The following is a 23753-nucleotide window of genomic DNA, read 5'->3' as shown; positions in this document are numbered from 1 at the left end:
TGGATTTTTTTTTTGAGCAGAATCTGGGAAGGAAAAAAATCAATGGTGTTATGCAAGCAAATATGGTGTATGTCATCTGCCAGTTTCACAGGCATGGGAGTGAAATGCATCCATCAGTTCCAGGCTCATACGGCTTTTGAAACGCTGCTGCAAAATTTTTACCAGCTAAAAGAGTTCTTTGTAGAAATTATCTTCCATTCCTGTTTGAATTTGATGATAACCCCTTTTTTTCTTTTTAGATTTTATTTAGATTTACGTAAGGTGACATGAAGGGGAAAAGAAGGCCAACCGCACTGTTATTTATAGTGATTAATAGGGCCGTTTAGAAGTTGTTTGAAATTTAGATTGCACTGTTTATCATTTACAGTTGTGTAGGCTAAGGTAATGATTCCATTATTCTAATCTATGAGCAGTATCTAGCATCTTACATTTTTTGTTCAGTTGATATTTCATTACAGAATTTGAGATATAAATCAGAAGCAAGATATATGCATGAAGTTTAAATAGAAATGAGACCTTTTAAAGTGACATACGGGTACAGATTAACTTCATTATAAGCAGCAAATGAAATAAATATAATTCACAACTAATGTACCATCTGTTATGGTTGGAACACCTTTTAGTGCATTTCTTCTTGCTGTGGCTTTTTATGGTAGAAAAGGAACCCACTGTGACAAGATTTCGGTAATCCTACCAGTTCCTTTTCAGTTCATTGGTTAAAAACTGTTTTACCCATAATCACTTCAACTACTTAATACTGCTGCAGCATTTTCAAAAAGTTCTGTTAAATCTAATATTTATTATGTGTGCTTTCTTTCCTCTTAAATTGTAACAAAATACAAAAACTATTAAGGTGTGAGATTAAAGTGTAGAAATGGTGTTACACTTAACTTTATCACTGAAATAGTTTTATTGGATTTTAAATTTTATGGCTGCTGAAATCTGTAGGAGCAACTTTTTCTTTTTGATTTTTTGCTGCCTTTGACAAATGTTTATATTACACTTTGCATTTTTTTCAAATGGTATCTTTAAAATCAATAACTCTGAAATTCAAAATCTTTAGCAACACCTAATTTTGGGAAGGCTATCACTCATTTTAAGGGTTTCTTGATACAGAGTCATGCTTATAATAATGTCTAGCTGTAGTTTTCCTCATCCATAGATCTTAAAAAAGGACAGTCATCCACCTGTCTGCAAAGAGCTAGCTCACATACTTAAATTAGGAGGCTTAACTCCTATTTTCTCTTTATAAACAGCAAAAAGAGAGAGGCTTTTCCAAGGGGTGATTGAGAGTGCTGTGACGAGAGCAGGAGCCAAGCTCAAATTAGGTTCCTGAAGTTAGATGATGTGAAGGACCCCAAAGTACTTTACTGGAATGGAACAAATACCATTATCTTCCTTTTCAAGATGGGAAAAATAAAACTCAGAGATTAAGTGATTTGCCTGAAACCATCAGGAAGCTGGGAATTGAATCTCTGTTTCCTAAGGCTCAGTCTGGGGCTGCAGCCAGAAGGCACCAGTGTCTCTGGCGGGTTTACTCCAAATGCTTTCCAATAAACAAGTGATCAGACCCTGCAGGTAGAAGGGTCAGCTACAGAAAGACAGGAAATCTTTATCCAAGCTGTACAGAGCCATCCTGCAAAACCCTTGAACTGCCTGAAAAATACCTCGCTGACCCTCGTTCCAGCTGTCATCCCCAAGGGATTGCTGGTGGGAGGGTCGGTGGACTGGAAGGCTCCAGGATCATGTTCATAACAGATGCACGCCTGTTCTGACCCTTCTCGCCATGTAATTGGGTTGGTTTAAGTTCACTGTCTCCACACTTGCAAAGACAGGAGAAAAATGTGTCCATTAAACAATAAGGAACTTAGAAAACCCAGCATACCACAGGAATAAAGTCATACAAATGGGGTAAAGTCTGTAATTCCAGAGTACACGGAGAAACCTGAGACAGGAGCAAAGAGAGAGCAAACATGCAGCGTGGATTATTAGATTGGTTTGAAAAGGGAATAGGGCTTTTTCCTTCCTTTCATTCTTTTTTTTAAGTGCCATATATCAGAATTTTTCCAAAAGCAATCCTGTGCTTGGGTGGGTGGTTAAGACTGGAGAAAGGGGAGAAAAAAAAAAGTGTTTGAAAAGAAGGAAAAGAAGCCGCGTGTGGCCACGAGTGGTTGGGCAGTCCTTCTGTAGAGCAAATGGGTAACTTGACGAGTATGAAATATTGGGGTGAGAGCTAGAGATGGAAATCTGGGAGGCTCTGTAGTCAGACAGAAAAAGAAGAAAACAGAAGAAGTGCTACGAGAGGAGAATTTTGGAGAAGGGGCAGAGGCCACGCACGGAGGAACCCCACCAAGTGGGTAAAGAGCAACTGAGCAGTGGAGGGAGAAGACAAGAGACTCGGAGAGCTGAGGGTGGGATGTGAATCAGTTGAACAGCTTGCATAAATAACCTTTTCATTGCTGTAGGATATACGGTGGTCTGACTTCGGTTTTCCTGAAAGAGGTGGAAAAGAGAGCACGCTATGGATCGGTTCTGAAGGAGCGAACACCCCCTGCCATTTGGACTCCTACGGCTGCAACTTGGTGTTGCAAGTACAAGGAAGGTAACAAGTGCATATATATATACAAGGACTACAGGGGAAAGTTATACTGTGCTATAGAGTTAGTTTAGGACTCTTGAATATTAATTCTAAGTCCTGATTATTTTAGTTTTCTAAGCTTTCAATGGTTGAAGAGCATCAGAACTCTTCTGTAGGAAATGGCAGAACTTCAGGGGTTTGGAGTTTGACTGGATCATGAATGTAACACAATTTTGTTTTCTTCTGTTTGAGGAAGATCTTTTCTGATCTGCTTGTTATGTGGTCCAATAATAAACATTTTAATCTTCCTCATAGTTATGAATTCAGGAATTTGGAATCAGGAGACAGAGTTAAAAATAAAAAGCCCAGAAACAAAATAGAAACAAACTACTTCAGACTTTTACGATATTCTCTGTGCAAGAGCCTCTAATAGTCTGCAAGAATTAATTTAAAAGGGGAACATCAGAATGGGAGCAGCCAGCTGTGAGCAAAGTTGGAAGGTACACTTGAGGCTCCAGACTGATTTTGGAGCATGTGGCTTTGTTGCTGTATCTTTCTGCCTGTTTGCATGCTGTCTTTTTTTTCCCTCATTCTTTTTTATTCCTTTCCTTGTATATAGGCCTCAGGGTGTTTTTTTGTTACTATTATTGCTAGAGTAATGCTAGAGTAACAAAACAAGTTGCATGCATTTTTAAAGTTTGATAGTATAGACTGGAAGGAGTAATTTGCCATTGGGATTTTAGTGTGATTAATTACTCTGACATTTTATAGAGCAGTGAAGTCATGGTGGTCTTGTGATTAAGGTGCAGGATTGGAAGTGAGGCATGCTAGCATCTTATCTGTGAAAGGATAATTCTGTTTAGCTCTCAGGCAGGTTTTCATTCATGTTTCTAAACAGCTTTGAGATCCTTGGGTGAACATGCAGCAGAGACACTCTGAAAGCCCCTCTCAGCACTGCGCGTTGCTGCAGCCAGTCCTGTAGGCTTCATATCACATCAATAAGCATTATGCGTTGAACTCCAGACACTAAAGTCTATTTAGGAGCCAGAAATCTCATTGAAAACCATGAGATTTACCTGCCTAAAATTTCTTCTAAGGATCTACCTAAATACTGGTTAGGCTACATAAGCACGGTGGTCCAGCAGACCTCATACCTGCCCTGCCTCTTTGCTCTTTACCTTCAGGTGTTGAACTGGAGCCAGAGTTTCAGTGTCACGCAGTGATTTTGCCTGCTTTCTCAAGACAATTATTCCCCCTCTGGTAAAACAAAATCTTTGTTCCTCTCAGGGAAAGAAGAAAAAGCCTAAAGCCTTTGCATGGCCTGAAAAAATAAAAATGTTTTCCTCTTCATAGCAAAGTCTATAACTAGATTGCAAACTTCCACAAGCTTGTGAATCCTGAGCTTCTTCAGAGCAGAAAGATTCCCTTTGGAGACTCAAAAATCAGACAGGCTTTGTAACAGAATATAAGCTTATGCTAAACTTAAATAGATTTGCCTTTGCTGGAAAGTCAGAGACAACTCTTTAGCCCTTTGCTGCTGTCTTGAATTTCCTCCTTGCGTCCCTCGGGCTTCTTAATTTTTTGCTGCGTGATACTGCTTTGTCATGAGCCTGCAGGATTAACCTGTGAGCCTCCTAACCTGGTTATTCTCTGCCCCTTCAGAGAGTTTAGCTTGGAGGGCAAAATAAAGTTGCAATAGGGCTTGGGTTTCAGGAGAACTATTTGTTGTGCTTGCACCCAGCTTTGGGAATTACCAAGAAATGTCAGCAGCCTATGGCACTTCCCTCTGTGCCTATCTCTGCAGTTCTGGCTATCCTGCTATTCCTCTCTCTCCTGTTTTTGTGCCATTTGGCTGCTTTTCTCCCATTTTCAGGTCTGTGGCTCAGAACTGACAACCAGAAGCAGTAGGCAAAAAGCAATAAATGAGTACCAAGCAAGGGGCAAAAAGAAAAGATCTTGCCAGAGTCTGAAACAAAGAGAAGAGCTGCACAAACTGTCCAGCTGTGCGGTGAAGTACTGCCTCTACTTTTCCATTGCTAAATGCATTGGTCAGTGTTGTACTGATTGTCTGGCACCTCTTAAATGTAATAAATTCTCCCCTTCTGTATTTCTTTCTGTATTTCCATCACCTAAAGTACTGCCATATAAAACTCCTATTCCTAAATAACATATGTACCTGCTAACATATTTCATTTATAGTACCCATAAAACTGGCACCACCAGTTCTGGCATATTCTTTTTTCTCTCTTTGATCTGGTCTGTGTAAGTAAAATAGAGACATTATTTCCTGAGGACAAGGTCCATCTCTCAGCTCTGCTTGGCCCTGCACCGCAGTGTGTTAACCCATCTCTTTGGGTGCATGAAGAGCAACCTGGAACACGAGTCCCCTCATGAGCAGAGTGTCCCTGTCTTGCTCCATCTGGGCATTTAGTCACGCCAGTGAGTTCCTAAAACCATGGCCCAAACAAAACACTTTTTCATCATGTGGTACTGATAACACCAAAAAATACGGGTGTCTGAGGATGTTTATGTCTATGTTTATGTCCATGTCTGTGAGATGGAAGCATCAATGTGAGTTTTACTAGGAATGAGGGTTTTGTGACCTAACAGCCAAGTAGTTACTGTAGGTGATGATAGGAAACATGATCACATCCACACTCCTTTACTCTTACTATTCTAAACACACAATACCCTCCTTTTAAAACAAACATGAGTACAGCAGCTATTCATTCGGCAAACAAAAGTACGCTTTCTCTAACAAAACTGTTTCCCCTGGTTTATAGAGCAGTTTTTAGAGCTCAGCATCTGTAAATGTTGCATGCTGCTCTGTAAAAGGGAGGAAGGAGGAACCAGATGGGAGGGGGGTTATTTTTTTAATGTTATTTTATCTGCCTTTTAAAAATAATTGGTGAGAAGCTGTAAATCTTTTCAGTTTAAAAAAATTAAAAAGTGGAATATTTTAAAAACACTTTTAGGAGACAGCCTGTGAGCACTGCCTGTGTTCTCACTGCGTAGGAGATTCACACAGCAAGGCAGATTTATGTTTTATTGAAAACCTTGCTACTGCCTTTAGTTCTTTGCTGTAACTGTCACACACTGAATACATTTTTATCTTCTCTCTATTTTCAGGAAGAGATGGCACCTCTTTCCGCCTGGTGACACCAGCTTCCTTTATCCCACCAGGATCCCTTATGAGGAATCCAGCATATTCAGCAAAGTCAACGTTGCCAACCCTGATCTGAAACGCTTTCCTGAGTTCAGGAACACAACGGCCCATGTGGTTACACTCAGTCCAGGACAGGTATCCTTCACATATGAGCTTTACATTAGTTTAAACATTCCAGTAAATTATTTAACTGGCTAATTAAAGGCTAGGAAATCTTAACAAACTGACTGTGGTACTTCCTTCCTCTTATGCTCTTCACTCAGGCTCGATCTATTTCTCTCAGCACGGGAACGTTCTCTGCTCACAGTTACGTTACTAGCCTTTTTTTGTACAAAACCCACAAACATTTGGAGAGTTAGTTCAATCAGCTGCCCAATTCCATCACAGTTCTTGCAATCACCTCCAATTTGTCTGCTTTAAAACTTTCTTGAACGGAACTTCAACCTGTCTACTCTGAAGCCAGTATATTCCATAAAGTGTGTTTGATTAATGAGGATATAGAGCCAGCAAAGGAACTCAGATTTTGATGGTGAATAACCTTGACCAGGGAACATTGGCCCAACTTGTTGCTTTAATAGCAATAGAATATTATAATGATGATACTTGCATGTAGAGCGCACACCATCCAGAAGTTTCATGGTGCTTTACAAGGATGTGAGGATATTGTTAACCCTGTTTTACTGAGAAAGTTCAATTATAACTGCCTGCCTTGTCACACAGGCAGTCAGCAGCAGGATGGGAGTAGCGCTCAGGACTCTTAATTCCTAGTCTCCTGCCATAAAGTGTCCTTCTTTATTTAAACTACATGGTCTGTATTTGGAGTCTGCATTACCCTTTTTCATTTGTTCAGCAGTGCATGTCCTTGTAAAGCACTCCCACGCATCTCAAACTATCAAGCCTTTCCAAAGGAATTTTGCAGCGTTCACTGCTCCAACTCCTTATGACAGCGGAGTTGCCTCTTCTAGAGCCTTTTCACCATTCTCCTGCCAGATGCTGACACCTCTTTCGACCTGCCAGCTCAATGACTCCCACAGGTGTTCCCTTGCTTGGCCCTAGCTGGCAAACTCAGCTGCCTTCAACAATATAAAATACAGATTTTTGCTAATCCAGGTAATTTTGGGGAGACAGAGTGAGGGGCACTCCTGTGAATTAGTGAGATGGCAGACTGGAGCAGGATAGTAGTTTCCAATAAGAAGATGAAGTCTATCAACTGGAAACAATATATTCTGCTGCTGGTGCAGTTGCGAGTGGGGTATCTCTGATCAACCTTCATTGTTTGCACTGCATTAGCTCCCAGTCATACTCCTAAAGCAAATGATTAGTTTTACACTCTGCACTTTGTAAGGTTGCAGCACTCAACAAATTTTTGCTATTGATAAAAATGCCACATCCATTCAGCACTGCATTATCCACGATCCCCAACACTATTTCAATTTATACTCTCCTTTGGAATGATCAAATATGGTAGTGAACCCTTAATATGATCTTGATTTTAATTAGGCTTAAAGCAATTACAAATTAACCTTGCTAGGAATAAAAATCTTGAGTCACCTCAGTCATACAAATTGTTTGTGTTGCCATGAAGGAGACACTGTGTGGATTTCTGGGGGGAAAGTAATGCAGAGGCAATGATGGAGCAGTGAGCTATTGCCTTCATCCATTTTATCAGCACCTTTCAGGTCGTGCTTTCCAGGATCTCATCCAGAAGCTTCTGGGGCAGGTGGCTGGAGACTGCTGGCATTTGATGGGGAGGCAAGGAATGACACCTTTGTTAACAAGGGAGCAGATCCCTAAATAACAACAATCTTGATACATGCTTAGCAGTGGTTTTCATGTAGAATTAATACAACTAATGCAGAGTTTGCAGCCAGTTTTATTTGTGATAATATATAGCATCTCCACTCTCTCCCAGAGGATACGTAGAACATTTTAGATTAGATATTGGAACAATAAAGGTTTGAAAATAAAGACAAAGGTGTTCTTAGGTATTCAGGAGAGCAACTGCATGTAGAGTGAGTGCAGTTTTGAATATCAAAAACGTCATGTGTCTAATGCCACCTTCTGGTCGTTGTTTGCTACAAGCCCTTTGCCTACACCCCTTTAAGACTTCAAAGCAGAATTCCTTGATATAACATTGTGCCGATGCACGATGTGTACTTCGATTGCACCCTTTGTGCTTTTTCACCGAGTTGTTCAGAGGTGAATCTCTGTTACACATTTTGGTAGGTGGCTGAGACTTTAGGCTTTATAAGGTTTCATCCTGTACTCGACCAGTGGCTGTCGGCAGCATTTCCACAGAGATCTTAATGCAACTTCTAGTTATACATTAGTGATCTGTTCTCGATACAAGTTGTAGTAACATTTAGATAGCTAACTTCTTTAAATTGGCAGCTGAGTAGTTCAGAGTTTTACAGCTGTACATGACTATATGCACAAAGTTACAAGCTCAAGTTGTCACCCTCCTTATAAATATTTAGACCTGGCCACTTACATGATGGTTGCAAGGAAAGTGGTAAGTACAGAGCAGGAGGTTGACTGCTGGTGCGTTTGTATTTGCTGAACTAGTAAGTTTTCACCCAAAGCACCAGTATTTTATTTGTTCAAAAATTCTGCAATATCTGTAGTAACACCTTGATTGTTTTCACAAATATACAAATACTGCTTAAAAGACTGCAAATGAGGCAACACATGTCTGTTCTAGTATCTTCCACCCCACGCTCTGGCACAAGTGTTAAGAGAGTTAGGATGGGATCTGCCACCTGCAACTTAAACCCTCTCCAGGACAGATGTCCTGTCTGCCATCAGTGGGAAGAACCTGGCACCTCTACCAGGCGATTCATCCTCCCTGCTGTACAATTACAGTCCTGCAGGAACATTCATCCTGTCTTGTCCTTCAGCGCAGGCTATAAAAGGAGGCCGTGCGCATAGATGCTTAACTTTTTTGATGATTAAAAATAGGAGGTATGAATACTAGCTGAAAAGGCTATGAAACACTGAGATGCTATACAAATATAGAATCATTGATTATTTTTTCCTCCGCCTCACTTCTCACCAGCTTCTTGCTTCCTTCCTGCTCACTAATGTAATTGCTCTTAATCCATCTTCCTCTTAATTCATATCCATATAACTTGACAGTGGTAAAAAGCCTAGGAAGCTCATCTCAGTTTGTCCGAAGGTGTGTGTGTGAGGCTCCACACAGCTGCCCTCCAGACAGAGAGCAAGCGGCTCGCCTGCCAGGCTTCTGTGGGCAGTGCCATCGTCTCCCTCACCACCCCGGGCAGGAGGGGCAGCGGCACCCGTGCTGTGCAGGCAGCACTGCGCTGCGCCGCTGCTGCTCTCCTGCCCCCTGCCCTGGGTGCAGCCTGGAGCCTGAGGAGCTGCAGGGCAGCTCTTGACACCAGATGTGCAAGGCAAGGCCTAACTGAGCTAGTCTTAGAGGTACATCGAGTCCAAGAAGGATGCTCCCTTCCAGCCTTGAAAAACTTTGTCACAGCATGGGAAAAAATGATTTTAGAAAAAGGTCAACGTTACTGCTTGCTGTCATTCACCGCGGTCTGCTGCTCAGAAAGCAGCTCTCCTCCTCTGCCTTTGCTTGCCTGCTTTCTGAAAGTCTAAAGAAACACATCTTAATCTCAGTCTACGTCCACAACTACACTTACCACTAAGTTCCTTCGTATAGCTGCAAGGTTTTCTCTTTCTGTGCTCCTGCTGCAGCATCAAATACACCATGGGATCCTGCTCAGCAGCACAGAGAAACCTCTGCCTTCTAAGCCAACCCTGACCAAGCAGAAATCTTCAGTAAGTCAGGGAGGGATTTCCCTATGTGCCACCCTTTAAAGAAAGGGGGTACAAACTTCACATGGGCTTAAAGTGGGGAACAGCAGAACAGACAGTCTGAATAACCAAAAAAAAAACAACAAACAAAAAACCCACCAAAACCAAAGTGTTGTATTAAGTCAGGAAATGCAGTAACTCAAACTTTTTAAAAGGCAATTAAATGTTCCAGCACAATGTATGCAAAATACTTTTTTTCTAAAGGGTTACATTGAGAAACTACTTTTGACGGAAAAGAGATTTTTTAGAAAAGGAGAATTCAGAGTTGTCTGCAGCTTTATGTATAGTAGACTGTTGATAATTCTGTTTTAGGGAAGGAAGGAAAAAGTTTCGTGTGGGAGACTAGAGAGCTGGCCTCAAATCACCCATGAGACAAGGCAGACAGCCCAGCTCAACCTCTGAACACCAGAGCTGTCATCTCCATCACAGAAGAGGCAGAAAAGTCCAGGAGCCAAATTTACACTAGAACTGGTGATGAAAACACCAGTGTACAACTCACATGGAGAACCCCATGAGCACCCTCCAAAAAATCCAGCAAACCAAAGATGAAAGCTGCCAGTTCCCAACTCTATTTTTCCACCTCTTCCCTGAGTCCCTTGCCAGGTCCTTGTGGACACAGCACGGTGACAGCCCCATTCCCTGCTGTTCCCTGTGCATTTCCCTGGGGCTGTGCCATGTTCCTGGCATCAGTGGCCCTTGGCGCTGTTTCAGCAGGTGGGAAGACCCCAGCTGGGGAGGGAGGAGAGCAGCAGGTCAGCCAGGCGGCAGCTGGAACGGGGCACAGGCTGGGGTGGCAGCACTCGCACAGAGTTGACTATGCATTTCTTTATTTTATTTTTCATTGCCAGGGTTGCAAACAGCTCTGGGATTTGCTTGGGTCCCCCCGTAGCCTCCCATCTTTTTCTTTTCATCGCACTGACGTTCTTTGGTGCTTCCTTTTCTTGCACATTTACCCAAAAACCTTTTTCTAATGAGCAGGAATTTCTTGGTATAATATTTCACTTCAGGGTGTGCTCTCTTTCTGAAGCAATCGCACCTTTGCCCTACCTTTGCACTGTATCAAGTTAATCATGTCCATTGAGAATTTAAACCTTTTCTGTTCTCTGTGCTGTACAAGTCTTCAGCATTGTTCCACTTGCTCACCCAACTGTTCTCTTGGTTTCTTTCCTCCCATTACAGACCAGAATTTCATTATATCTTTTCTGAGATTTCTGTCCTACTTTGATTTCATCTGCTAAATTTGCCTACCTCTAGCCTAAATATTAAAATTATCTGATTAGTTGCTGTTTAGATCAGTATCTTCCCAGCCCACAAAACTAGATATATTCTCCAGGAAGCAAGCTAACAAAATATTATCTTTTACGTTGGAATAGTTCTGTCTTGCTTTTGCACTTTACGTTTTCCCTGTAAAACATTTACTGCGTTTTTGTGTGCATGTGTTATTTCACTGTGGCTTACTATAATATTGCCTATTAAAATGTAGTTTCAAATATAGCTAAATCTGTGTCCCATATTCATAAACATATGGAATCTGCTTTATTTTATTGTGGAATTGATAGCTGGAGGAGGTAGCAGTGGGTTTTTGTTTGTTTTGGTTTTGTTGTGGGGCTTTTTTTGCTTCTAGTTTGCAAACCAAGAACAATACTAATTTGCAAAGGTAGCATAATCCTATTCTTCTCTTTGCTGGATATTTTTTTTGTCTTTTGTTAGTTCTGCTGCTCTGTTGCCAGCTGTATTTTTTTTTTTACTTTTTTTTTTCCATTTCATCTTCCTTACAGTTTGAGTCCTTTTTGCTTTTTGATAATTTCAGTTTTCTTGCTGGTAAAAGTCCTTATTTTAATAAGCATAAGCTTACCCAAAAATAAAAGAGGGAGAGCAAATGTCTTTATAGTACCTGGTTTGCCTCTTGGGGTCATAGCTCAATAAATTGCATCAGCAAACAGTGCCAGCTGCAGAAATGCACAACTTTGCAGTTATTACCCTTAACCTGCTGGCAAGTAAAATCTGATGACTCTCTCCAAAGATCAAGTTCTTTCTCTTTGCTTTGAAAAGACTGGACTATTTGGGGGGATTGTATTTTCCTCCTAGTCTTACCTCTTCTTTCCAAAGTAATTCTCTGCTTTGCAATGCAAGTTGTGTTGGGCCAGCACATTCCATTCATAATTTCCATCTTGTTTTTCCAGGCAGCCTTACTGAACCTTTTTACACTAAATTTGCCTCTCACTTTTTTTCCCTTGCTACATAGTCCCTCTGCACCATTCCCCAATTCCCTGGTGTCTTCATCCGCTTCTCCAGCCTGTTACAAGCTCACTCGTCCTGCACAAGTCTCACAGTAAGGACCTTGTTGTTGGAAACAGCTACTTACTCCAGCAGCTCTGCCTTCTTCTGCTGTATAATGAAGTTTTCCAGGCTTTATCATTACACCCTCTCATTTGGAGGGCACCCACGTTCCTTAACAGAGTTCAGTGTAAGATCCCCTATAGGGCAGATGAGTGCTTGGTTTTTTTTGGTATGATTCTGCAGTCAATGACATGTGGGTCAACACTTGCTAACGGTTAATACAACTGCACTTTTCATTTAAAGTGTAGGTTTCTGTGGTAAAAGCACGACTCTGAAAATTGTTCAGGTTAGAAAACATGTTTTGGCTTCAGACTGTGTAGGGTTTTGTACACTTTTAGATGTCAGGAATAACTAATTGGTGATATTTTTTAAATAACAGCCCTTCACAGACTGACTTCCTTCTCTGGTTTGTATGCTCTACTGGATTGAAGTATAATTTCCAAATGTTTTTGACCTTTAGAGAGCCAATGCTTTGTCTGTTTGACTTAAATTGAAACCTGTGGAGAACATTTTGTCCTCTGGCCCAAAAATGCCTCTGCTCCAACTGTCCTGTAAGTGTTTGCAGGACTAGGGCCACCGTCATTGTTTCCTATACAGACATTTTCTCATTAGCTGTGTTTTGTTGTAATGAAGCACAGGGCTATCTCAGTAGCAGAACATTCTTTTAAAGTAATTTGTACCTACCAAGAAAAAGACTTGTCCGCAATTCAGATACAGATCATTGCTTCACTCTCCCCGTTCTGAAGTATATATTTTTATCTGTCTCTGACCATTTTTATTCCTTGTCAAAAACCATCTTTTATACTTTTGATAGCTCTATGTTAATGTTCAGTAATCTGTAAAGCTTGTCTTATATCATCAAAACAACATTAATGTCTTTGTACCATAAAAGCCATGGGTTAGAATCAATTTTATGTCACAGCTATCATCCTGATACAGTTGTAAAGCTCCGATCTAAACTAGATTGCCATGATTTCTGGGACAGCTTATTTTAAAAGCCTGTCTACTGAAAGTGACAAGTTTAATACTGGTCATTATTTACCAGAATTAAGGCTGCACATTGTTAATCACCTAGATGAGCATTGGGATACCTGCTCTTTGGGGAAGCCAGCTGGCAGCCCTTCTAAAGGAACTGGAAGGTCTGCTCAGTTGGAGAGTCTACAAAAGAATTCTTGCTTGGCTGAGCCTCTCTCCAAAGCCCGGCTCTGCTGCTGCACCAGCTGCGCTCCCTTTGTGCAGCCAGACCTTGCTTTCCTAGAGCAGTTATAAGGTTACAGTCCTGATTCACATGAGGAGTTTGGATGAGAGGTAGTTCTAGATCATGTGCACTTCTTACATGATAGCATTGATACAATGGGAGGAGAGAGTGGGCATTTAAACCTTGAGAAAAGGCTCTTTAGAAGAAGGAAATAAAGATCACCTCCTACCCCATCCCTATTCCTTGCCTCATTCTGTCTCCGCATCCCACGTCACCTTGATTAAAACACTTTATCCTTCTACAGGCTTCTGCTAGTACCCTCATGCAATATCTCCGATTCCAGGTCCTGCTCGTTCCAAGGCACTGGTGGCACTACGTGGAATCCATTGATCCCATCACTGTCAGCATAAACTCTTGGATTGAACTGGTATTTTTCCTTTTCATGTCATGGTGATGTAGCATTTCCATATCTGCCTGCACTTCTGTCCCTTGTCTGCCAGGGGCAGCCCTACTGGGTGTATAGTCAAGAGACTGGGGATACAGTTTTTCCTGAAGAATCTCCCAGGGTTCCAGATCTGAAGCCTCAATTCAGCAGAAATCACATGCAAGTTTACCTCCATCAGGCAAACAGTTAAACACAAGCTAAGCTATTAATGTCCAATTTTTTATGGGCTAACTAGACTTATGCTGAATAGGGGAAGACAAAACGGCTCTGTCTCAAGCACATGCTTGTGTGCAAGGGTAACTTAGACTTTAAATCAGATTAATGTGATAGGAAGGGGGTGGCAGAGGATTTTTGAATTTTCATTTCTCTGTGATAGTTTTTATTTGCCTGGAGTTGAATTTTTCTCAAGTATTTAATTAATTTTCTTTTCCCCAGGCTTTGATTTTTCTTGCTCATGTTAACCAGTATGTATGGGATGGTTCCAGGGATGTCATCTCAGTGCTCCAGAAGGTTTTCTGATTCAAATTATTTTATCATTAATCCTAGCTTAATATAAAAAAGACCCTTTGAAATGGCCTGTGAAATCTGCCTCACTAAAATACATATTGCTTTTTAAAAAAAAAAAAACACAAAACCCACCAAAACCCCACACCTTTATTAGACTGGAAATCTGCAGGGAGATGAACACACATGTTCAGTTGCTGTTCAAAGACCACACGATACATTTCTCATACCAACATCAAGCCAACCATTTGCAGAGCAGAGGAACTCACTTGGATCTTTCCTTCCCTTATGGAGAAATTTTCCAGATGAGACTATGTATTTAGAGAGGACAGCAGGCCACAGCCCACCCGAGCTCTTACATAGCCCTAAGTACAGTCATGCTGTGTCTGGTGCCAGAGAAAGCACCAACAATTCTGTAGAGCAACCATTGAAGCCTGCCTTAAATTGGAGCAGCTTTTGAGGTAATTCAGAGGAACTGGCTGTGTGCCCTGTGCTCGCCCAGACCCTGATGTCACCACACATGCTCGCACCCTAAGCTGTGCCTCCCAAATTGTCCCTCTCTGGAGGAGCAGGTCAGGGCTGGATCAGCTGTGCCAGGCTGGTAACTCCCGGCTGGCTGGGTGGTGTGTTAGCAACAGCATTTCCAGCTGTTCTTATGTGCTGCACAAAAAAAAAAAAAAAAAAAAAAAAAGCAGAGCTAAACTCCATGGCCTTTCTGGTCATAAAGGTCTTGCAGAAGTCACCAAGATCCTGTTTGGTGACACCAAAAGCAGGTAGTTGTGTGGCATCATGAACAGAGGAATGTTTGCTTGATCTTGCTAATGAGTGACACAGACACCCCACTCCTTGGATATCAAAAGCTGCCATAAACATGTGTAGCTATTGCAACCCAGGTGAAATTTCCTGACAGAAACTATCCCCACAGCTGACAATGGCAGCACTGTTAGGTGTTGGGCAATCCATCTATAGAAACAAATTCTGAGATGGATGCTGAAAGACAATACTGAGAACATGTCCATTACCAAGTCAAGCAGTTCTTGCTTGCAGCTGTTACCAGCTGCTTTCATATTGACAGATGTGAATCATGCCAACATCTATAGTCCTAGTGAAACCATTAATTATATTGGCAAGGCTTTAGAGTAGAAGTTTAATTTGTTTTCAGCTGGACGTGAGCTAGTCAAAGTATTCCTTGCTTCCTAACATGCTCTCATGCAATCAGTACAACGCTGTTATTCAGCAGACCAGGCTGAATACCAAGAGTGCAACACCTTAAATAATTTCCACACGTAGAGACCAAACTCTGTGATTTGGGGGCTTGTTATACAAGGCCATTAATAAGCCAATTTTGAAGCCACAAAGCACTAAGAGCACTTCCCCCTGCTTCTGTCCCAAATTCTGCTCAGGGTTCCAGGTTGAATTACTGCCTTCACTCATATTAGCAAGATGTGTGGTTTGCTTGACATGTTCCCTGAAACCACAATTAGGCAGTTCAGGGCTAAGAGTGGACTAGGTTTATCTTTCCTCCGAAAGTTGCATGCCTAAGCACCTCAATGGAAGCAAATTTATGTATCCACTCCTAGGCACTTGTCATTGAAATAACTAAGCCACCCATCTTGTTTAGAGAGTCTTAGTGCCTCCTTCCACATACAAGAAAGCTAAAAAAGATCACATAAATCTTTGATCTGCCATCCTAAACTAGCCAATATCCAGCTGCCCAAGGGGATGATGAAGGAAGCGAAGGCCTGAAAGAAAGAGCCAGTTGTTAACTTAGTTTTTAGTTTTGCAAAAGAGCTTTCAGAGGAAACATGTTTTTCCTTCTACTCATGTTTAAAACTGCAGTGGTATGTCAGCTAATGTTACATGATGAAATATTTCCTGAATTTCCTTAAGACTCATTTTGTGCCCCTGTAGCCCCCAGATGTAATAGTTGCTGTCTTGCTGTAACATCCTGTATGTTTTAAGTACTTAAATTAGGCATGAGATGTAGATATATAAAATTTGCTATATACTTCCATGGTCCTTCTAGTCCTAAAGACTTATATAAATGCATAGATAAATCAAATGCTAACATTACATTTTAATTTCAAGCACCAGATTCAATTGCCAGAACACTAATAAGGGAAAAGATTATAAACAGACTAGAACCTATTTTTCGCAACTTATTTTTTTCTGGTTCAGATGAGTAGCACCAGACACCAAAGCCTGTGCTGTTACCCATGTAGCGGCATGAGTAGGAACATCAAGTCTGAAGCCTTTCACTGACATGGCACACATCAGCATGGCTTTCAAACTAAGGCCAGCCATTTAGTTCTTCCCAAGATCTTCCAGCTTTCTGGAGAGACCCAAGTGCTCACCTGTCTCCTAACACTTTCTGTTCCCTTGAGGCAGGATGCAGATCATGAAGCCCGTGTAGAAGAAGCAATAACTCGGGTGCTGGTGTGTGCCATAAAATCAGCAGAAAATCCCAGTGATGGAGATCTCTGGCTAAATCCCACTGAGGTAAGCCCTCTCTTGCTCCCATTATAGCAGTGATAACAGAGAATTACTGACATTTTGCTTAGCTCCCACTGTGTCTTACTGCTGCCTGAGAAAAAGAATTTTAAATTTCTTCCCTTCATGTAGCAAAAGTAATTCATGGAAGATAATCACGCAATGCTGAAATGAAACATCTCTCCTTTTAACTGAGTGTATCCTGTGCGTTTTCTTAGGTTGAGGCAACATCCCATGAAATCAATCTTCAGTACCTGAATCAAGCAGTGTCTGCATATTTCAAGTGTCAAAAGGCAAGCGTGGCAGAGCCGGCATGTTCCAGCAGCACTGGTGCAGAGCAAAGGACAAGCACTTCGTGCAAGAGGAAGAGAAGAGAAGTTAGCTGTGAACCAGAGGCTGGCAGATTACTGACCCATGAATTTGACTTTTCAACACTTAAAGCAGAAAAGCTGCAGAAAATACCTTTTGGACCTCATCTTATTCAAGTTTTACCACAGTCTCAAGAAACAAGCTCAACAGGCACAGTTGCAGTTGAAGGTGACGGTACAGATCTTCTCCATGAAAATGAAGGAGGACATTTCAGAAAATTACGCTGCACCAGAAAGGAATTAGTAACGAGTAATGTCTGTGAAACACCTGCACACCAAATGGATTCAGATGGCAGTCCGAACGCCTCACAAGCAGCCCTTTCTACCAATGACTTGCTAGACTGTTTGGTTAATCCACGCGTCATCAATTTAGTGGCTCGGCTGCTGTTGGAGGGAAGAGTTTAATGCCAGAGTGCTTTATCATTTCAAAATAAAGAAACCAAATGGCAGCCTTGTTCTGGGTGTTTAAGCCAGATGTTTCATTTCAAATAATTTTTAGGTACAGATAGACACAGTTAATGGTTAAGTGACAGACTGAAGTTAAGCTGAAAGAAGAATAACTGGTTAATGATGGCTGGGAAGAGAAAGGTGTGTTTAATCAGTTTCTCAGTGTTATAACCAAAACAGAGCACACACAGTTATGATTCCACCTTGTTGTGTGGATGGGATCTTTAAAGTGCTCTGCAGCTCTCAGCTGTGAAGCAAGTATGGCTTGGCAATAGACTCGAGTGGGAGTGCTGGGACATGGTTACAGAGCAGAGAGGGACTAAGAGTGGGAAGTGGGAGAAGACAGACCGACTGAAGACTGCAGCCCTTGACCACATTAAAGTAAACTGGTCAACAAGTGATTAGTTGATCACATTAGAAATAGTAAGTTCAGATAAACTTAACCTCAGCCAAGAGGTAATGCACTCGTTAATGCACCTACTCCTTCCTTTCCACAAAATAACTCCAGTTTTGTCACAAAGCTCTAGGATGGAGCGAGACAAAAACCCTTGGCAAGAAAGTGGCTTTCAGCTGGTTCGGAAACACTTGAAGCTGGGATACAAAAGGCCATTGAGAAGTTACTGTTATGATTTATTTAAAGCTAGATGTGCACAGTTCCCAGTCTCCAAGGAACAAAACAAAGCAGTTATGACTTTCTACCTCTGTCCTACTCTTTACCATAACAATCAAAATTTAATGCTTTTTTTCCCTTTTGGTTGTAAGTAGTTGCTATACAAGACTATTGTTTCTTCAAAGTATAGCAGACCTTGGATTCATTTTTGAAGGCTGAGTGGTCCTTTGATTAAAAGGTTATGGAACTTGAAATATAGGCAAGAACATGGGTTAACACTGAAGCTATGCATGGAGGCTTGGAAAAAAAAGAAAAAAAAAAGAAAGCTGCTAAGATCTCCTGGGATGCTGTCACCATCTCTGCTTTCTGTCTGTGGTGGCAACTGAGAATGGCATTTGCCAAAGCTTCAGAGGGGTTCTTCTGGGACAAGTCCTGTGAAACCTTTGCTTTCAAAACTTGCCTTTGCTCATGTCTACTAGCACCTACGAATCAGTTTCTATCATTAACTTGTTTCCACATGCATAACCCTGCACCACTGGCTCTCCAGCTGATAATTCCTTTGTCTGATGCCTATTCCCTGCCAAATACACGAAGCTAGTGCAGTTTTCACAAAGATCGCCTTCCAGCAACTTATAGTTTAAAAAACTTGATGGCAAAGGTGCTTTCTCTCTGCATTTATACAGACAGCAGGCTGGCAGGGCCCTGATGGACAGTGGTAAGTGCTCTAGATATGCACCAATGGGTCAGAAACCTAGGAAACTTTGCTGTTTAAAAAGCGCCCCCCCCCCCCCAAAAAAAAAACCCTAATACACCTGGAAGAGAATTAAATTGAAAAGGCACAAAGGTTCACAAGCACAGAAACCTTATGGTGATGGACTCTTTGGGATGCAGTTACTTCAGCTACTGTATGGGGCAGGATTTAGCTCTCATTCCACTGGCTGGGAAGGAAAGGGAAACGAAGCGGTACACGGAGACCTTAGCTTTGAAAAGTGGCTGTGGGTTAGTAGTAGGGGCCATTTCAGCACTGTCTTTACCCCAGAAATGTGCTGTTTCAAATGTCCTGCTCTTCCCTCGTAATTGGGCTCGGACCCTGGTGACACCTACATACCATTCTCAGCAGCATCTGAGCGAATCCACTTTTCTTGTTTTGTGTTAATACACCAAACTGTCTCAATGGGGTTACACCACTGCGACAAGACCATCTCAGGCTGGGGCCAGCAGAGACCAGCACTGCTGCTGGGGCAGCTGCAATGGGGAGGAGGGGTTGCAAACACTTCATTTTAATTCACTAGGCAAAAACGATCTTGCAATAAAAAGAGATATATAGGCGAGGGAGGAAAAACCCAAGCAGTGAAGTAGAAGAGGAGGTGGATGGCAGCACCACCTCCCAGTCCCCTCAGTGTGAACTGCCTTAGCTGAGCTTTTCCTCACAACACACAGATCATCTGAACAGACCCCCCGCAATATCTGCTCTGAACACATCCTCCCTTTGTATTCAGAACGACTGTCCTTGACAGGGCTCACTGAACATTTTGGAAGGTCTTTGCAGGCTCCGTGGGCAGAGGCTCCAGTATCCATGTCAGAGGACCTGTCTCAGCACAGGAACAGCCATTCTCAAGGCTGAACCACATGGGTTCAGAGGCTCATCGCTCCCAATCTCAGCAAACACCCCCCAGCTGGGGAGAGTCCTGGTTTCTGCCTGTCCAGGTACAGCCCGTGATTTCAATGCCAGAAGCCACCAGCAAAGGGGCCAGGGAGGAGGGCAGGCAAGCCTGTTTAGAATGCCAGGCAAAAGCACCAGCATGACTTTGTGTCTCAGAGGCGCAATATAAAAATCTCAGTTGTACACTCAGCACACGGGGGTAGAGAGAGAAATGACCACAAATTCAGAAACTCATGGATGGCAAATGGCTCACGCGCTAATAAGAGAAATTTATAGCTCTGACCCGATTAGCAGGATGCCAAACACTGATTTCTGACACCACTTCGACATTCATGGCTGCTGCATGGAGAAGCTCAGATGAGCTTGTACATATTCATAGCCTTAAAAATAAATTTCTGTCCTCTTTGGTGACAGCCTGGCTCAAAGAGCAGGAACCTATCACCTAGCCCTCTGCAACCACTAAGAGAAAACTTTCTTTCCCCCCCACAAAAGAGTATCTCCTGCTCCCTGTCAGCAGTGGGCACGACAACAGCTGAGATGGTGGCCTGGAGCCATCACCAGAGTGGTCACAGTGGTGACGTGTTTGTCATTTCTGCTTTAGCTGAGTGACAATACTTGGCTGTGACTGCATGGCTCAGTGATGAAGTTAAACCCATGCTCCAGCCTGAGGACCCATCCAAGCCTCAGGCTGGCCAGCACGTTCATCTGCCCACACACGTCCCGTTTATCCTCATTGCCTGATGGAAGTGCTGGGTCTTACCTGCCCCAAAAACTGGGTTTCCAAAGCAGTTCACAGACCAGTCTGCTTTCTCTCCCCTAGCCTATTTGATGTTGCTACTCTCTAGCCCTGAGCGCAGCCCTCACCTAGAGGGATCTGCACTTTACTTGTCTGCAAAGACAAAACCATACCCAAACCACAAAGTCCCACCTCACAAGAGAACAGAAAGGGAAAACCCCAGATAGTTACATCTTCCAGAATTTTAGTCTTTCACTGAAACCTCCCCACTGCATCTCAGCGAGTACCATTTTATTTCACAGCACTGTTTCCCTCCACATTCACATCTCACAGGACTTCTGCTCTGGCTCTGTTTGGCTGATGCGACGGAACAACTCAACTGCAGAGCTGCAACATATGTTATGATATAGCAGCATTAACCATAAACTGAAGTTTTAACTAACAAACATGCCATATTGAAGAGGCAGAGAATATCCTTCCACAGTGCTAATTGCCTTTAAAATAAAGGCAGTGCCACAAATTAGTACTTTTGCCAATTAGTAAGCTCCTCGCTGTGTTTCTTGGCTACAAATATGAACTGTTTGGGTGTATGGCATGGGCAAGCTTCCTCTTTGGGGGAATTTCCTGACATTTCTGTTGTTACTACAACAGTGGCTGATGGGGAAAAAATCATTGCAAATGGGTGGCCTGGTTTTACTACCTAGTTCAACTGAATGAGTGAGGAACAGGAGCCTTGCTCTTCTGCACAACGCTTTTCTGTCCTTTGGGTGAAGAGGTCTGATCCTATAGCGAGGTGGGGACTGATGCTGCCACGTCAGCTGAAGGGGCAGTGGGACGATGGCACCTCTGCCTGTAGAGCCAGAGTGTTTTTGGAGACATCCCAAGTGGATACTCTGCTAGACATATATTTGCCCATCTAATTGGTGAGGTTTGTCTGTTTTAGTGGAGTGACAGGGAGCTGGAAGCTCTGGTCACCTTGGAACAGTCAGCTTGGCAGGACCACAGCATCCAGGGTTTGGGGAGGACTGTAGGGCAGTGGCGAACAGGGGTGGCAGGTGTTGTGGTGCAGGGATGGGGGAGGATTTCTGTGAAAGTCCCCCAGAGGCCCTGGGAATGCAAACAGAATCTCCAGAGCCCCTGTGCTGAGGGACCTGGGGAGCCCTGCAGTGGGTCAAAGTGTCCCACAAGCCAGAAGCATTGCTTTGCAGCCAGATCTCACATGCTTTACAGCTGTCCTGGTCCTTGTGCTATTGCTCACCTGTTCACAGGGGCAGCGTGATGGAAAAAGCTCCCTGCTCAGCACATGTTACAGTTTCTTAGTAAAATCTAGCTCTAGGATTTGAGGGCACAAACTTTGCCCCTTCCACAGCTCTGATGAGATTGTCCCAACAATAAATTCTGATTCCTTGTGGTAACCCGTGAAAACCACTTTGTGAAGGACTGAAGCTGACACCTTCAAGCACCAAAGAAATTTTAAACCCAGTTTCCCAGCAAAAGAGGTGACAGGTCAGAAAGGTCTCCCACAAAAAGGTTTTCATCTCCTTGGGGGCTATTTGACTCACGAGGAGTCACTCTCTGCCCCATCACTGCCACAGGGAGGGCACCTCTGAGCTTCCATGGCAGCCAGAGGGTTAAACTTGCTCCTAAATTCCTCTCTCACCCCTGCCATACCCCTTCCTCCTGCTGCCCCAACCTGGGCAATGCCCAGCCAGAGTGCCAGGCAGTAAAACTCACCCTTCCATTTAACCAGCTCTGGCCTTGTCCTGCCCTGGCTGGACACATGAATCCACCCCAATTAGCAGCAGCCCTAACCAAGCTGGCTGAAAAAAACTCTATTAAAATGAAAAATGCTGTTGTGTAAATAGAAGGCAGAACAAGTGGGGCCGTAAAACTTATCACCATCCCCAGACAAACAGCCTCATAAGTTACCAGTAGCTCAATGCCTCGCCTGAGTTTTAGCTTGCTTTTCCCCAGGGAGGCAATACATTACCTCTGCCCTGCGTTCTGCATTCGCTCAGGGCTTTGGGTTTTTATCCAAAGAGATTAGGATCTCTGCCATAGTTAAAAATGGAGCTCTCTGCTACGTGGCAATAGCTCATTGAAATGTGGTTTAATTCCTTGTTTGCTGCTACCTTGACTGAAAGCTAAAGTATTTCAGAGATTGATGCCATGCATTGCACACAGATCGTTGCTGCTTTAGCCACAACTGTCTTCTGATCACCCAACAGGCCCATCTCCCAGCCAGTGGTGGTCTCCTGGGGACAGCCCAGCCTGGGTAAGCCTCATCTTCCAGCTAGGGACATGATGAGATCAAAGGTCTCCAAATCACCAACCTACTTGAGTTGAAACATGTGAATAGACCTGATTGTCACCAAGTTACATCCATGAGGATGAGCCTTATGCGAATATCAAAGCCAGAAAGGAACAAGGCCAACTCCAGTATACAACACGTGGTGTCAGAAGCATCCTCAGCCCCATGACTGCTTTTCTGTGTCTGCCAACCATGTTATTACCATTTCTAACTTCAAAGTAACATTTAAAACTCTACTAGAAGAAGCACTAGAGCATGGACTGACAGCAAACGGGCCTGCCCTGGCTGGGGCAGGAGAGAAAAGAAGAGATGACCAAGTAGGTCTTTCCTACCTCTTCAGAGAGTTAATTAGCTTGGCAAGGTAATAGTATTTGAGCATTTACTGCATGTGTTGACTACAATAAATTTTGTCCTGCATGTTAAAGTCAAAAACATCTCACATCTGCCAAAAAGCAATCAAGACCAATTAATGAAGATGTAATTTCCCCAGATGCTGCTATTAACGTAATTCACAGTGTTCCTAGCAACATGAATATAATTAACGCAGTTAACCACAGCTCTCATCACTGCCGCACCGAGCTGCCCATGCTGGCAGAGGAGCCTTGCGGAGCCCCATGCCCAGGTGCCATGTCCACAGGGCTGCAGGTCAGAGCTGGTCCCTGTTCCCCTCCTCTGGGGGTGGGTTTGGGAGTTACAGACCTGGCCCACAGCCCAGCAGTGGTAGAGGCTGTTCTCAGAGGCAGGACAACACAACAGCCCTTGCTCTACATGGTTTATATGACTCAAATGCACCTCTTCAGCAGGATGGTTAACACCACAGCAGACCCACCCCAGTCCCAGGTTGATCAAACACATGGCAAAAATTAATATAAACCCTTACGCCAGACTGCCTTCCAGCTCTTTTTACCAGATTCATGCCCTGCATAACAATATGATAAGCACACAGCTTTGCCTTCGCCACCATCCGAAGCGCAACAACTTACTGTTAGAGAGCAGCAGGAGAAGCTGGGAGCCAAGGGTGACCCTCACCAGTGGGGTAAAGTCCCACAGAGTCCACCGACAC

General features: G+C 43.0%; 1 protein-coding gene across 1 annotated transcript in view; it reads left to right on the top strand.

The window, feature by feature from the left end:
• The window catches only part of HSPBAP1 (HSPB1 associated protein 1), a 35758-nt gene extending 18425 nt beyond the window's left edge, over positions 1–17333 (top strand). The window contains exons 4-8 of the mRNA XM_065637558.1: positions 2466–2602; positions 5708–5879; positions 13460–13543; positions 16454–16564; positions 16774–17333. Of these exons, the coding sequence (XP_065493630.1) occupies positions 2466–2602; positions 5708–5879; positions 13460–13543; positions 16454–16564; positions 16774–17328 (1059 nt within the window). The 3' untranslated portion in view covers positions 17329–17333. The remainder of the gene's footprint in view (positions 1–2465; positions 2603–5707; positions 5880–13459; positions 13544–16453; positions 16565–16773) is intronic.
• The last annotated feature ends 6420 nt before the right edge of the window (positions 17334–23753 follow it).

Source organism: Caloenas nicobarica, chromosome 6 (assembly GCF_036013445.1).
Source record: "Caloenas nicobarica isolate bCalNic1 chromosome 6, bCalNic1.hap1, whole genome shotgun sequence".
NCBI lineage: Eukaryota > Metazoa > Chordata > Aves > Columbiformes > Columbidae > Caloenas > Caloenas nicobarica.
The sequence above is the reverse complement of the archived record's forward strand: the minus strand, read 5'-3'. Positions and strand labels throughout refer to the sequence as shown.